Genomic DNA, 16,203 nt, shown 5'->3' with positions numbered 1-16,203 from the left:
GCTGCCAAAACTTTTGGATATGACTGTAGGTATAAGTGGTTTTTACCATGATTGAATAATGTAACATGAAGTGGTGGAATTTTATCAAATGTTTGTATTTAATACCAATTCTTTGTGTTCCAGCAGCATCCAATGCACCTGATGGGAGCATTACTGCAGACCCTCCAATACATAATCTGCTAGACTGGAAAGCGGTACCCCCCCCATCATATTGATAATGCATACATACATACAATCAGATGGCTGGCTTCTGTGTAATGTGCATAAAACCAGAAATACATATTAATGACGTAAACCAGACGCAGAATTGAGGAAAAAATGCCCAAATATTTATTGTGAGATCAGTCGGGACACAGGTTATTCGTTTATCTCCATTTTAGTTAATCTGTACAGTTATGAGAACACAATAAGGCACAAAATGTCCGTTGTTCTCTGTGCTCTTAGCAGCTCTGTGAAAAAAAATCATGAGAATAATTACATTTTTGAGCAAATGTCACATCATAAAAATATTGTTCTTTAAAAATGTCATTTATATTTTTCACAAAAAAAAAATCTATAAAATATAGTATATCATCACAGACTCAAGCTCCAAAATATCTGGTTATTGTGTTAGAAAACACTCAATTATTTGCAGGGTTGACCCAATAATAACAATGCAGAGCGAATAAAACTTATCAGGTTTCGAAAGCTTATAAATTCAGAATACGGCCAGACATCTATCGTCTGCCAAGTGTCAATGGTCCTCAATGAAAGAAGAAATCATCTGAAATTTACAAGCAGCCCTGAATGTTTTTTATGGGGTCACAAACAAAAATACACGGTAGGTGGCAAATCCAATAATCACATACTGAAATATTAGGAAACCACTTCGGCTAAGCAACTCCCTAATAGAATAGTTCACCCATTTGTTGCCCATTTTAGAAAACCCATTATCATATATCCTATTAGAAACTTCTTAAAGGGGTTGTCCACTACTAGAACAACCCCTATTTAAATACTATATTGTCCGGTGTAAATTTAACATAAAAGATACTCACCTCCCCCACCGAAGGCAATCCAGCAATGTCAGCGAGGCTCAGGTGACACTATTATGCTACGTGAGCGCTGCTGCCAATCAGCATTCTGCAGGAAGTGAGTGCAGCAGAACATTAGTGGCCACTGATTGGCTGCAGCGCTCACGTGGCATAATAATGTCCTGGGAGACCCCATGCCAACATCGCAGGAATGGCTCCAGTGCGCTATATGAATGTTACATTTCACACTGAGGAATATAGTATTTAAGAATGGGCTCTCCAAGTAGCGTACAACCCCTTTAATAATGACGGAGGATCCACAATCCTCATCTTTTGTCCTTAGTGGGGAGCTTTGGAGTCCTGTCTGTCCTCTTCTGCTTTACATAGACAACCCATTGATTTCAACGAGCAATGTGTAATCCTTAATTTCGCCTGTGGTGGCGCTGCAGGGAAACTAAACACTCACTGCTCCAGATCACTGGTGATTGTTGGGGGTCCCACTTTATGATCTGCATATTGTTAATGGATCCTTCTAACAGATAAGAGCGAACAATCCCAATTAAACTACTAAATATAAATGTCTCTTTTTTACTATAAACACACAAGGAATAAAGCCAAGACTTCCAAAGTAATGGTCTCAGCTAGTGATGAGTGAGTATACTCGAGTTTCTCCGAGCATGCTCAGGTGGTCTCTGAGTATTTTGGTGTGAGATTTAGTTTGTGCCGCCTCAGCTGCATGATTTGCAGTTGCTAGACAGGCTGAATACATGTGGGGGTTCCCTAACAAACAGGCAATCCCTGCATGTGTGCAGGTTGTCTAGCAGCAGCAAATCATGCAGCTGTGGCGACACAAACTAAATTTCCGAGCACGCCCAAAATACTCTGAGACCCCCCGAGCATGCTCGGAGAAACTGGAGTACCGAGCCCACTCGCCCATCACTAGTCTCATCCCATAATGTGGCGTGTTATTAGAAAGATCCACATAGGCCAAAGGGGGATCCCGCCAAATATTAGATATAGAATTCTTCCTCTTCGAAGGTCTGGGCCTCCACTGGAGGTTTGGTGACCTCCATGTTATTCTGGTACTGGCTTTCCATGTCTCTCTGGGATTCTGTCATGGAATTGCAACCCGAGACGTTGGGGAACACTGAGGAAGCCAAAGAACAGGAAGATCTTTCAGACACTGAGTTGAATGACTCATATGAAAGCTCACGGAGCTTGTTCCTTGAAGACGGTTTCTCATGGTTGGAGTCTCCTGGTGAAGGTAGGGAAGCTTCCAAGTTACTAGAGAGTCCATCTAGGGGGGAATAGGCCGACACAACGGACAGGTCTGAGCAGGAAAGCTTCATGCCCGTGTCCACGTCGGTCTCCTGTGCCCCCTCTAGTTCATCAATGTTGATCCTGGGGCTGCTCCGACATACAGATGAGTGAGGGTCATGCTCAAAAAAAACAGGTGGCTCACTGAACGGGAAAGACTCGCATGATGGGAAAGAGTTCAGTGTTGGCAGAGATACCAAGGACTTGCTTCTCTGAAACCACTGCGCGATGCTCTTAGAACTTGGGTCAACATCCACAGGAGTCTTAGGGACATTTTGATCAGACGTTCGAAGCCCTGGAGCTTTAATACTGTTTGGGTGCGTCGGGGTTTGGTCATATTTATTTTTATGAGCGTGAGGAATCCTGCTTATAAATGGCGTCGCCCCGGAGGATTTTCTGGATAAATACCGTTGATGTTTCCAGATTGACTTTCTGGTCAAGCGATGAACCTGCTGCAAGAAAACAACAATTTTTAGTCATTTTCTTATTTAGAAATGCTCAGATATGTCCACTAGTCATCAGATTTAACTAACAAGATAATAACTAGTATGTACCACTGATATTGCAGAACCTTGCACACAGATTATAACAATCCCTGCACCCAGCAGGGCTCACAATATAACTGTGCTAATTCAGAAGTCCACACACCATGGTCTATATTCCTTCTCTAACGGAGAGCTGCAGTACCACGGTGCTGCCACTAGAGGCTGCATGGAGCTGTGTCTGGTTAACAATGTGCAGTGGATGCAGCGCTTCCTGACGCTCCGCGGCCCCTTCAATCAGCTGATTATTGGGGGTGATAGGAATTATATTAAGTATGAGCCATCAATATAAAAGTCTTTCAAAATCTCCTTAAATTCTCAATGCCATTTTTCTAAATATGTTTGTTTTTAATAAAGGTGGTTGACAACTCCTTAAGTAGCCATTCATTTTTATGCAACTCATGGATTTTGCCGAGCTCATACATTACAATTTTGCACATCATTCGGGATTTAATATCGGCAAAAACAGAAAATAGTTTTACAGACTGAAACTAAAATCATAACTGCATCAAAAATTGTACACAACAAAAGGTGTGTCTGGGATTTCTGGAAATTGTCTCTTCAGAGAGGAAGAGGACTAAAACGCTATCTGAAGAGACAATTTGCATATTTGGCGGAGAAGAACTGCAAAGCTTAAAAGTCTCCTCACCTTGGAATGTCATACTCGACATGTCAGTCTCTGCATGGAGAAACGTTACCCCTTGGATCCTGGGAATTTTGGGTAACTCATTACAAAGAATTTTAGGGAATATATATTTTTTATATTTAATTTATCCAGGCATAAATGTGCTTTTTTAGTAAATGTTTTTACAATGATTTTTAGGGTCATAGCAGAAATTTTCCAGCAGATGGTGCAGTGCATCAAAATCAGAGAGTACTACAGATGCAGTAGCTGCAATCTATCATCTATCTATCTATCATTTATTTATTATATGTCTATATATCTGTCTATTATTATCTATCTATCTTTTATTTATTATCCATCTATCTACTCTATATATATCTGTCTATCATCTATATATTAACTATATATCTGTCTATCATTTATCTATCTACATATCTGTCTATTATCTATTTATTTATTATATAAATATCTATCTACATATCTGTCTATTATCTATCTACCACCCATCTATCTATAATCTATATATAATAATAATAATCTTTATTTTTATATAGCGCTAACTTATTCCGCAGCGCTTTACAGGTTGCACACATTATCATCGCTGTCCCCATTGGGGCTCACAATCTCTATTCCCTATCAGTATGTCTTTGGAATGTGGGAGGAAACCGGAGAACCTGGAGGAAACCTGGGGAGAACATACAAACTCTTTGCAGTTGTTGGCCTTAGTGGGGCTTGAACCCAGGACTCCAGCGCTGCAAGGCTGCTGTGCTAACCACTGCGCCACCGTGCTGCCCATGATCTATATTATCTGTCTATTATCATTATCTATCTATCTATCTATTATCTATCTATCTATCTATCTATCTATCTATCTATCTATATATCTATCTATCTATTTATTATCTAGCTATCTTTCTACATTACTTGCCCCTCTCTTATGTATTTTTAAGTCACTATATTAACAGACATCTGTGTGTAGTTGCATCCATATGAGCAAAGATGCTTTAAGCTAATCGAATAAATTAATAAATCAGTTTTCTGTGTGATCAGATGCTGTGCTGGCATATCAGGTTCTCTCTTTTCAAAGTTTTGTAACTCATACTTTAAAAATTTTGTGTAAGTGTACCTAGAAGAGTTGACGTTTTGATGCAGTTCTTAACCCCTTTACCCCCAAGGGTGGTTTGCACGTTAATGACCGGGCCAATTTTTACAATTCTGACCACTGTCCCTTTACGAGGTTATGGAATGCTTTAACGGATCCCGGTGATTCCGAAATTGTTTTCTCGTGACATATTGTATGAAGTATATAGTGGTAAAATTTCTATGATATTACCTGCGTTTATTTGTGAAAAAAATGGAAATTTGGTGAAAATTTTCAAAATTTCGCAATTTTCCAACTTTGAATTTTTATGCAATTAAATCACAGAGATATGTCACACAAAATACTTAATAAGTAACATTTCCCACATGTCTACTTTACATCAGCACAATTTTGGAACCAACATTTTTTTTTGTTAGGGAGTTATAAGGGTTAAAAGTTGACCAGCAATTTCTCATTTTTACAACACCATTTTTTTTTAGGGACCACGTCTCATTTGAAGTCATTTTGAGGGGTCTATATGATAGAAAATACCCAAGTGTGACACCATTCTAAAAACTGCACCCCTCAAGGTGCTCAAAACCACATTCAAGAAGTTTATTAACCCTTCAGGTGTTTCACAGGAATTTTTTGGAATGTTTAAATAAAAATGAACATTTAACTTTTTTTCACAAAAAAATTACTTCAGCTCCAATTTGTTTTATTTTACCAAGGGTAACAGGAGAAAATGGACCCCAAAAGTTGTTGTCCAATTTCTCCTGAGTACGCTGATACCCCATATGTAGGGGTAAACCACTGTTTGGGCACATGGCAGAGCTCGGAAGGGAAGGAGCGCCATTTGACTTTTCAATGCAAAACTGAGAGGAATTGAGATGAGACGTCATGTTGCATTTGGAGAGCCCCTGATGTGCCTAAACATTGAAACCCCCCACAAGTGACACCATTTTGGAAAGTAGACCCCCTAAGGAACTTATCTAGATGTGTGGTGAGCACTTTGACCCACCAAGTGCTTCACAGAAGTTTATAATGCAGAGCCGTAAAAATAAAAAATATTTTTTCACAAAAAAGATTTTTCGCCCCCAATTTTTTATTTTCCCAAGGGTAAGAGAAGAAATTGGACCTCAAAAGTTGTTGTCCAATTTGTCCTCAGTATGCTGATACCCCATATGTGGGGGGGAACCACCGTTTGGGCGCATGGGAGAGCTCGGAAGGGAAGGAGCGCCATTTGGAATGCAGACTTAGATGGAATGGACTGCAGGCGTCACGTTGCATTTGCAGAGCCCCATATGTACCTAAACAGTAGAAACCCCCCACAAGTGACCCAATATTGGAAACTAGACCCCCCAAGGAACTTATCTAGATGTCTAAATAAGATAATCTAGATTATCTAAACACACCCCTAACCCTACGGTAACCCTAACCACGCCTCTAACCCATACACACCCCTAACCCTAATCCCAACCCTATTCTCAACCGTAAATGTAATCCAATCCCTAACCGTAACTTTAGCCCCAACCCTAACTGTAGCCCTAAACCTAGCCTCAACCCTAACCCTAGCCCCAACCCTAACCCTGATGGGAAAATGGAAATAAATACATTTTTTATTTTTCCCTAACTAAGGGGGTGATGAAGGGGGGTTTGATTTACTTTTATATTGGGTTTTCTAACGGACTTTTATGATTGGCAGCCGTCACACACTGAAAGACGCTTTTTATTGCAAAAAATATTTTTTGCGTTAGCACATTTTGAGAGCCATAATTTCTTCATATTTTGGTCCAGAGTCATTGTTTTTTGACGTTTTTATTGGTAACATTTTCGGGCACGTGACATTTTTTGATCGCTTTTTATTCCAATTTTTGTGGGGCAGAATGACCAAAAACCAGCTATTCATGAATTTCTTTTTTTTTGGGGGGGGGGGGGGGGGCAGGGGCGTTTAAACCGTTTTGCGTTTGGTAAAGTGGATAAAGCAGTTTTATTCTTCGGGTCAGTACGATTACAGCGATACCTCACTTATATTTTTTTTTATGTTTTGGCGCTTTTATACGATAAAAACTATTTTATAGAAAAAATTATTATTTTTGCATTGCTTTATTCTGAGGACTATAACTTTTTTATTTTTTCGCTGATGATGCTGTATAGCGGCTCGTTTTTTGCGGGACAAGATGACATTTTCAGCGGTACCATGGTTATTTATATCAGTCTTTTTGATCGCATGTTATTCCACTTTTTGTTCGGCGGTATGATAATAAAGTCTTGTTTTTTGCCTCATTTTTTTACGGTGTTCACTGAAGGGGTTAACTAGTGGGACAGTTTTATAGGTGGGGTCGTTACAGACGCGGTGATACTAAATATGTGTACTTTTGTTTTGTTTTTTTTATTTAGATAAAGAAATGTATTTATGGGAACAATTTGTTTTTTTTTTAGGAATTTAAAAAATTTTTTTTTAACACTATAATATTGCCCCAGGGGGGCATCATGTTATAGTGTAAGATCGCTGATCTGACACTTTGCTGTGCACTGTGTCAGATCAGCGATCACACAGGCACAGCAGGGAGGCTTCCCGGCGACTGCTCTGAGCAGGCGCTGTGAAACCACCTCCCTGCAGGACCCGGATTGTTGTGAATTCCGTTCTTGGGCTCCCTCCGGTGGTTGTAAATGGCACTTTTGTGAATTCTGCCCTTGGGCTCCCTCTGGTGGTTTTGAGTGGAACTGCCGCTCCTTGGGTTTAGCTTTAGCAGCTGCTTTCACTAATCGTCTCTCCTGGCTCTGCTATTTAACCTGGCTCTAGTCTTCTGCCTATGCCACTTGTCAATGTTCTCTGGCTGGATTCACATCTCTGCTTGGATTCTCCTGGTTTCCTGACCAGTTCTGCAAAGATAAGTTCTGGCTTTGCTCATTTCAGTCTACATGTTGTGGACTTATTGTTCTGTGCATTCTATTTTTGTCCAGCTTGTCATTATGGATTTTTTCTGTTAGCTGGAAGCTCTGGGAAGCAGATTTACCCTCCACACCTTTAGTCAGGTATGGAGATTTTGTAAACTCTGCGTGGATTGTTTTGTAGTTTTTATACTGACCGCACAGTATCCTTTCCTGTCCTATCTATCAAGCTAGACTGGCCTCCTATGCTAAAATCTGATTTAATCTCTGTGTATGTTATTTTCCCCTCCTCTCACCGTCAATATTTGTGGGGGGCTATCTTTCCTTTGGGGATTTTCTCTGAGGCAAGATAGGTTTCCTGTTTCCATCTTTAGGGGAAGTTAGATCTTAGGCTGTGCTGAGGGGTCTAGGGAGCGTCAGGTACCCCCCACGGCTATTTCTAGTTGCGCTGCTAGGTTCAGGGTCTGCGGTCAGTACAGATACCACCTCCTTCAGAGCTTGTCTCATGTTGTTCCTAAACCACCAGATCATAACAGTACAAGTGGCCAAAAATGAATTAAATGCATCTCAAAAGAAGGAAAAGAAAGTTCTGAACCATTTTTTTTTCTGTGCTCTGGTTTGCCTCTTTTTTCCTCTTGATATCTGGGTGGTGCAGGATATATGCTCTGGCATGGATGTTCAGGGTTTGTTTTCTCGTGTGGATCAACTGGCTGCAAGAGTACAGAGTATCCAGGACTATGTTGTCCAGACTCCGGCTTTAGAGCCCAGAATTCCTACTCCGGATTTGTTCTTTGGGGACAGATCCAAGTTTTTGAACTTTAAAAATAACTGCAAATTGTTTTTTGCTTTGAAACCCCGTTCTTCAGGTGATCCCATTCAGCAGGTGAAAATCATCATATCCTTGCTGCGTGGTGATCCGCAAGACTGGGCTTTTTCTCTTGAAACAGGGAATCCGGCATTATTGAATGTAGACGCATTTTTTCAAGCACTCGGATTATTGTATGACGAACCTAACTCTGTAGAGCATAATGAGAAAACACTGTTGGCCCTGTGTCAAGGTCATACATAGTAACATAGTAACATAGTTAGTAAGGCCGAAAAAAGATATTTGTCCATCCAGTTCAGCCTATATTCCATCATAATAAATCCCCAGATCTACGTCCTTCTACAGAACCTAACAATTGTATGATACAATATTGTTCTGCTCCAGGAAGACATCCAGGCCTCTCTTGAACCCCTCGACTGAGTTCGCCATCACCACCTCCTCAGGCAAGCAATTCCAGATTCTCACTGCCCTAACAGTAAAGAATCCTTTTCTATGTTGGTGAAAAAACCTTCTCTCCTCCAGACGCAAAGAATGCCCCCTTGTGCCCGTCACCTTCCTTGGTATAAACAGATCCTCAGCGAGATATTTGTATTGTCCCCTGATATACTTATACATGGTTATTAGATCGCCCCTCAGTCGTATTTTTTCTAGACTAAATAATCCTAATTTCGCTAATCTATCTGGGTATTGTAGTTCTCCCATCCCTTTTATTAATTTTGTTGCCCTCCTTTGTACTCTCTCTAGTTCCATTATATCCTTCCTGAGCACCGGTGCCCAAAACTGGACACAGTACTCCATGTGCGGTCTAACTAGGGATTTGTACAGAGGCAGTATAATGCTCTCATCATGTGTATCCAGACCTCTTTTAATGCACCCCATGATCCTGTTTGCCTTGGCAGCTGCTGCCTGGCACTGGCTGCTCCAGGTAAGTTTATCATTAACTAGGATCCCCAAGTCCTTCTCCCTGTCAGATTTACCCAGTGGTTTCCCATTCAGTGTGTAATGGTGATATTGATTCCTTCTTCCCATGTGTATAACCTTACATTTATCATTGTTAAACCTCATCTGCCACCTTTCAGCCCAAGTTTCCAACTTATCCAGATCCATCTGTAGCAGAATACTATCTTCTCTTGTATTAACTGCTTTACATAGTTTTGTATCATCTTTAAATATCGATATTTTACTGTGTAAACCTTCTACCAGATCATTAATGAATATGTTGAAGAGAACAGGTCCCAATACTGACCCCTGCGGTACCCCACTGGTCACAGCGACCCAGTTAGAGACTATACCATTTATAACCACCCTCTGCTTTCTATCACTAAGCCAGTTACTAACCCATTTACACACATTTTCCCCCAGACCAAGCATTCTCATTTTGTGTACCAACCTCTTGTGCGGCACGGTATCAAACGCTTTGGAAAAATCGAGATATACCACGTCCAATGACTCACTGTGGTCCAGCCTATAGCTTACCTCTTCATAAAAACTGATTAGATTGGTTTGACAGGAGCGATTTCTCATAAACCCATGCTGATATGGAGTTAAACAGTTATTCTCATTGAGATAATCCAGAATAACATCCCTCAGAAACCCTTCAAATATTTTACCAACAATAGAGGTTAGACTTACTGGCCTATAATTTCCAGGTTCACTTTTAGAGCCCATTTCCAGGTTCACTTTTAGAGTCCTAGGTCAGGAAGCAGCAGAGTTATACTGCCAGAAATTTAGAAAATGGTCTGTGCTCACTAGATGGAATGAAGAGGCTCTGGCTGCTATTTTCAGAAAAGGTCTTTCTGAAACCCTTAAAGATGTTATGGTGGGCTTTCCTACGCCTGCCGGTTTGAACGAATCTATGTCTCTAGCCATTCAGATTGATCGGCGTCTGCGCGAGCGCAAAGCTGTGCACCATATGGCAGTATCCTCTGAGCATAGTCCTGAAGCTATGCAATGTGATAGGATTTTGACTAGAATAGAACGGCAGGAATTCAGACGTCAGAATAGGCTGTGTTTTTACTGTGGTGATTCTGCTCATGTTATCTCTGATTGCCCTAAGCGTACTAAGAGAGTCGCTAGGTCTGTTACCATTAGTACGATAAAGCCTAAATTTCTCTTATCTGTGACCCTGATTTGCTCATTGTCGTCCTTTTCTGTCATGGCATTTGTGGATTCAGGCGCTGCCCTGAACTTAATGGACTTAGAATTCGCCAGGCGCTGTGGTTTTTCCTTGCAGCCTTTGCAGAGCCCTATTCCTTTGAGGGGCATTGATGCTACACCCTTGGCTAAGGATAAACCTCAGTACTGGACACAGATGACTATGTACATGGCTCCTGCACATCAGGAAGATTGCCGTTTTCTGGTGTTGCATAACCTGCATGATGTTGTTGTGCTGGGATTTCCATGGTTACAGGAACATAATCCGGTGCTGGATTGGAAAACTATGTCTGTGACTAGTTGGGGTTGTCAAGGGGTACATAGTGACGTTCCTTTGATGTCAATTTCCTCTTCCCCCTCTTCTGAGGTCCCTGAGTTTTTGTCGGATTTCCAGGATGTATTTGATGAGCCCAAGTCCAGTTCCCTTACTCCACATAGGGACTGTGATTGTGCTATTAACTTGATTCCTGGTTGTAAGTTCCCTAAGGGCCGACTTTTCAATCTGTCTGTGCCAGAGCGTGCCGCCATGCGGAGCTATGTTAAGGAATCTTTGGAGAAAGGGCATATTCGGCCCTCTTCGTCACCATTGGGAGCGGGTTTCTTTTTTGTTGCTAAGAAGGATGGCTCCTTGAGACCCTGTATTGATTATCGTCTTAATAAGATCACGGTCAAATTCCAATACCCCTTGCCTTTGCTTACTGATTTGTTTGCTCAGATTAAGGAGGCTAGTTGGTTTACTAAGATTGACCTCCGAGGGGCATATAATCTTGTTCGTATTAAACAGGGTGACGAATGGAAAACTGCATTTAATACGCCCGAAGGCCATTTTGAATACCTTGTGATGCCATTTGAGCTCTCTAATGCTCCATCTGTGTTCCAGTCTTTCATGCATGATATTTTCCGCAATTATCTTGATAAATTCATGGTCGTATATTTGGATGATATTTTGATTTTTTCCAATGATTGGGAGTCTCATGTGAAGCAGGTCAGGATGGTGTTCCAGATCCTTCGTGATAATGCTTTATTTGTGAAGGGGTCTAAGTGCCTATTCGGAGTTCAGAAGGTCTCTTTTTTGGGTTTTGTTTTTTCTCCCTCGTCTATAGAAATGGATCCTGTTAAGGTCCAAGCTATTCATGACTGGATCCAACCCACATCTGTGAAGGGTCTTCAAAAATTTTTGGGCTTTGCTAATTTCTATCGCCGTTTCATTGACAACTTTTCCAGTGTGGTTAAGCCCCTTACTGATTTGACGAAGAAGGGCGCTGATGTGACGGATTGGTCCTCTGAGGCTGTTGAGGCCTTTCAAGAGCTTAAACGCCGATTTACTTCTGCCCCTGTGTTGCGTCAACCGGATGTTTCTCTTCCTTTTCAGGTTGAGGTCGACGCTTCTGAGATTGGGGCAGGGGCCGTCTTGTCTCAGAGGGAGTCTGATGGTTCTTTGATGAAACCGTGTGCTTTTTTTTCCAGAAAGTTTTCGCCTGCGGAACGCAATTATGATGTCGGCAATCGGGAGTTGTTGGCTATGAAGTGGGCATTTGAGGAGTGGCGACATTGGCTTGAGGGAGCTAAACACCGTGTTGTGGTCCTGACCGATCATAAGAATCTGATTTACCTCGAGTCAGCCAAGCGGCTGAATCCTAGACAGGCTCGATGGTCCCTGTTTTTCTCCCGTTTTGATTTTGTGGTCTCGTATCTTCCGGGATCTAAGAATGTTAAGGCTGATGCCCTCTCTAGGAGTTTTTCGCCTGATTCTCCTGGAGTCCTTGAGCCAGTTGGCATTCTTAAGGAGGGGGTGATTCTTTCTGCTATCTCCCCTGATTTGCGCCGGGTGCTTCAGGAATTTCAGGCTGATAGGCCTGACCGATGTCCTGTGGGGAAGCTGTTTGTTCCTGATAGATGGACAAGTAAGGTAATTTCTGAGGTTCATTGTTCAGTGTTGGCTGGTCATCCTGGGATTTTTGGTACCAGAGATTTGGTTGCTAGGTCCTTTTGGTGGCCTTCCTTGTCTCGCGATGTGCGTGCTTTTGTGCAGTCCTGTGGGACTTGCGCCCGGGCCAAGCCTTGCTGTTCCCGCGCTAGTGGGTTGCTTTTGCCTTTGCCGGTCCCTGAGAGGCCCTGGACGCATATTTCCATGGATTTTATTTCGGATCTTCCTGTTTCCCAGAAGATGTCTGTTATCTGGGTTGTTTGTGACCGGTTCTCTAAAATGGTCCATTTGGTACCTTTGCCTAAGTTGCCTTCCTCCTCAGATCTGGTTCCATTGTTTTTTCAGCATGTGGTTCGTTTGCATGGCATTCCGGAGAATATTGTGTCTGACAGAGGTTCTCAGTTTGTCTCTAGATTTTGGCGGGCCTTTTGTGCTAGGATGGGCATTGATTTGTCTTTTTCTTCGGCGTTTCATCCTCAGACTAATGGCCAAACTGAGTGAACTAATCAGACCTTGGAGACCTATTTGAGATGCTTTGTGACTGCTGATCAGGATGATTGGGTGTCTTTCTTGCCGTTGGCCGAGTTTGCTCTTAATAATCGGGCTAGTTCGGCTACTTTGGTTTCACCTTTCTTTTGTAATTTTGGTTTTCATCCTCGTTTTTCTTCTGGGCAGGTTAAGCCTTCTGATTGTCCTGGTGTTGATTCTGTGGGGGACAGGCTGCAGCAGATTTGGACTCATGTGGTGGACAATTTGACGTTGTCTCAGGAAAGGGCTCAACGTTTTGCTAACCGCCGTCGGCGTGTTGGTCGCCGGCTTCGTGTGGGGGATTTGGTTTGGTTGTCTTCTCGTCATGTTCCTATGAAGGTTTCTTCTCCTAAGTTTAAGCCTCGGTTTATTGGTCCTTATAAAATTTCTGAAATTATTAATCCGGTCTCTTTTCGTTTGGCTCTTCCAGCCTCTTTTGCCATTCATAATGTTTTCCATAGATCTTTGTTGCGGAGATATGTGGTGCCCGTTGTTCCCTCGGTTGACCCTCCTGCCCCGGTGTTGGTTGAGGGAGAGTTGGAATATGAGGTTGAGAAGATTTTGGATTCTCGTTTTTCGAGGCGGAGGCTCCAGTATCTTGTCAAGTGGAAGGGTTATGGCCAGGAGGATAATTCTTGGGTTGTTGCCTCCGATGTCCATGCTACCGATTTGGTTCGTGCTTTTCACTTGGCTCGTCCTGATCGGCCTGGGGGCTCTGGTGAGGGTTCGGTGACCCCTCCTCAAGGGGGGGGGTACTGTTGTGAATTCCGTTCTTGGGATCCCTCTGGTGGTTGTAAATGGCACTTTTGTGAATTCTGCCCTTGGGCTCCCTCTGGTGGTTTTGAGTGGAACTGCCGCTCCTTGGGTTTAGCTTTAGCAGCTGCTTTCACTAATCGTCTCTCCTGGCTCTGCTATTTAACCTGGGTCTAGTCTTCTGCCTATGCCACTTGTCAATGTTCTCTGGCTGGATTCACATCTCTGCTTGGATTCTCCTGGTTTCCTGACCAGTTCTGCAAAGATAAGTTCTGGCTTTGCTCATTTCAGTCCACATGTTGTGGACTTATTGTTCTGTGCATTCTATTTTTGTCCAGCTTGTCATTATGGATTTTTTCTGTTAGCTGGAAGCTCTGGGAAGCAGATTTACCCTCCACACCTTTAGTCAGGTATGGAGATTTTGTAAACTCTGCGTGGATTGTTTTGTAGTTTTTATACTGACCGCACAGTATCCTTTCCTGTCCTATCTATCAAGCTAGACTGGCCTCCTATGCTAAAATCTGATTTCATCTCTGCGTATGTTATTGTCCCCTCCTCTCACCGTCAATATTTGTGGGGGGCTATCTTTCCTTTGGGGATTTTCTCTGAGGCAAGATAGGTTTCCTGGTTCCATCTTTAGGGGAAGTTAGATCTTAGGCTGTGCCGAGGGGTCTAGGGAGCGTCAGGTACCCCCCACGGCTATTTCTAGTTGCGCTGCTAGGTTCAGGGTCTGCGGTCAGTACAGATACCACCTCCTTCAGAGCTTGTCTCATGTTGTTCCTAAACCACCAGATCATAACACCGGATGCAGTCCCGTGACCATTTTGGATCCGGGCCTACAGGGAGGAGGAGGTAAGAGACCCTCAGAGCAACGCGATCACATCGCGTTGCTCCGAGGGTCTCAGGGGAGCCCCCTCCCTGCGTGATGCTTCCCTATACCGCCGGAACACTGCAATCATGTTTGATCGCAGTGTACCGGGGGTTAATGTGCCAGGGGCGGTCCGTGACCGCTCCTGGCACATAGTGCCGGATGTCAGCTGCGATAGTCAGCTGACACCCGGCCGCGCTCCCCCCGTGAGCGCAGCTGATCGCGCTGGATGTACTATCCCATCACTGGGAATTAAGTCACATAAGTATTGAACACGTCACCAGTTTTCCAAGTAAATATATTTCTAAAGATGCCATGGACATGAAATTCTCACTAGATGTTGGTAACAACCCATACAATCCACACAGGCAAAGAAATAAAATCATACATGTCCATAACTTCAGTTATGTGTAATAATGAGAAATTACGCAGGAAAAAAGCATTGATCACGCTTTCAGAAATGTATTTAATACTTAGCACAAAAGCCCTTGTTGGTGATGACAGCGTCAAACGCCTTCTAAATAGGGAAACTAGTCGCATGCATTGCTCAGGTGTGATTTTGGCCCGTTCTTCCACACAAACACTCTTCATAGCCTGAAGGTCCAGTGGGCTCCTTCTATGACCTCGGAGCTTTAGTTCCTCTCATAAATTTTCCATTGGATTCAGGTCAGGTGATGGCTCGGCCATTGTAGCAGATTTATTATCTTTCTCTGAAATCAATTGAGAGTTTCCTTGGCTGTGTGTTTGGGATCATTGCCTTGCTGAAATGTCCACTCTTGTTTCATCTCCATCATCCTGGTAGATGGCAGATTTTTATCAAGAATGTCTCAGTATATTTGTCTGTTCTTCCTTCTTTCAACTATTTGAAGTTGGCTAGTGCCCAGATGCTGAAAAACAGCCCCACATCATCTCCAAACTTCACCTTTGGTATAGTGTTTTTGGCGTGACATGCAGTTCCTTTTGGCCTTCAAACATGAAGTGTATTATGGCATCCAAAGAGTTAAATTTTTGTGTCATCTGACCAGACTATATTTTCCCAGTATTTGACAGGCTTGTCTAAATGTTGTTGAGAAGAGAAAACGTTTAATGTACTTGAACATGCTTTTTTGTTCAGCAACAAAGTCATGCTTGGTGAGGGTGCATACAGGTCATGGAGGTTGAGTGAATTACTTAGTTTTCTTTGAAACAATTGTACCTGCTGATTCCAGGTGTTTCTGTAGCTTCCACAGGTGGTCCTTTGCTCTTGGACAACTTTTCTGATAATTATTTTCACTCCATTTGAAATCTTGCGGGGAACACCTGGCCGTGGCTGGTTTATATTGAAATTATTTTCTTATGTCTCCAACTGGAACCTTCAGTAGTTTAGAAATTATTCTGTAACCAATGCCATTACTATGTTTTGCAACAATAAGGTTGCAAAGGTCTTGAGACAGAACACTGGTTTTACCCATCATGAGATGTTTCTTGTGTGGCACCTTGCTAATGAGATACATTTTTCATAGGCCATCGGTTGAACCATCGGATATTATTTTTCACCAAGTGGTAGGATTGCTTTCTAATTACTGATGGGTTTCAGCAGGTGCCATGACTTTACATGGTTTTTTGTACCTCTCTTTCTTCATGTGTTCAATACTTTTTCCCTGTGTCATTTCTCATTATTACACATAACTTTAT

At 42.5% G+C, this 16,203-nt stretch overlaps 1 protein-coding gene across 2 annotated transcripts in view; it reads right to left on the bottom strand.

Moving 5' to 3' along the window:
* Positions 1-307: 307 nt before the first annotated feature.
* Positions 308-16,203, bottom strand: part of FAM124A (family with sequence similarity 124 member A) — a 96,115-nt gene continuing 80,219 nt past the window's right edge. Inside the window, exon 4 of one of the 2 annotated variants that reach the window (XM_069758881.1) lies at positions 308-2,782. In XM_069758881.1, coding sequence (XP_069614982.1) covers positions 2,024-2,782 — 759 coding nt within the window. In that variant the 3' untranslated portion in view covers positions 308-2,023. The remainder of the gene's footprint in view (positions 2,783-16,203) is intronic. The other variant, XM_069758882.1, reaches the window with a different exon arrangement.

This window comes from Ranitomeya imitator, chromosome 3, assembly GCF_032444005.1.
Source record: "Ranitomeya imitator isolate aRanImi1 chromosome 3, aRanImi1.pri, whole genome shotgun sequence".
Lineage (NCBI taxonomy): Eukaryota > Metazoa > Chordata > Amphibia > Anura > Dendrobatidae > Ranitomeya > Ranitomeya imitator.
Note: the sequence above shows the minus strand (reverse complement) of the source record. Positions and strands in the feature narration are given on the sequence as shown.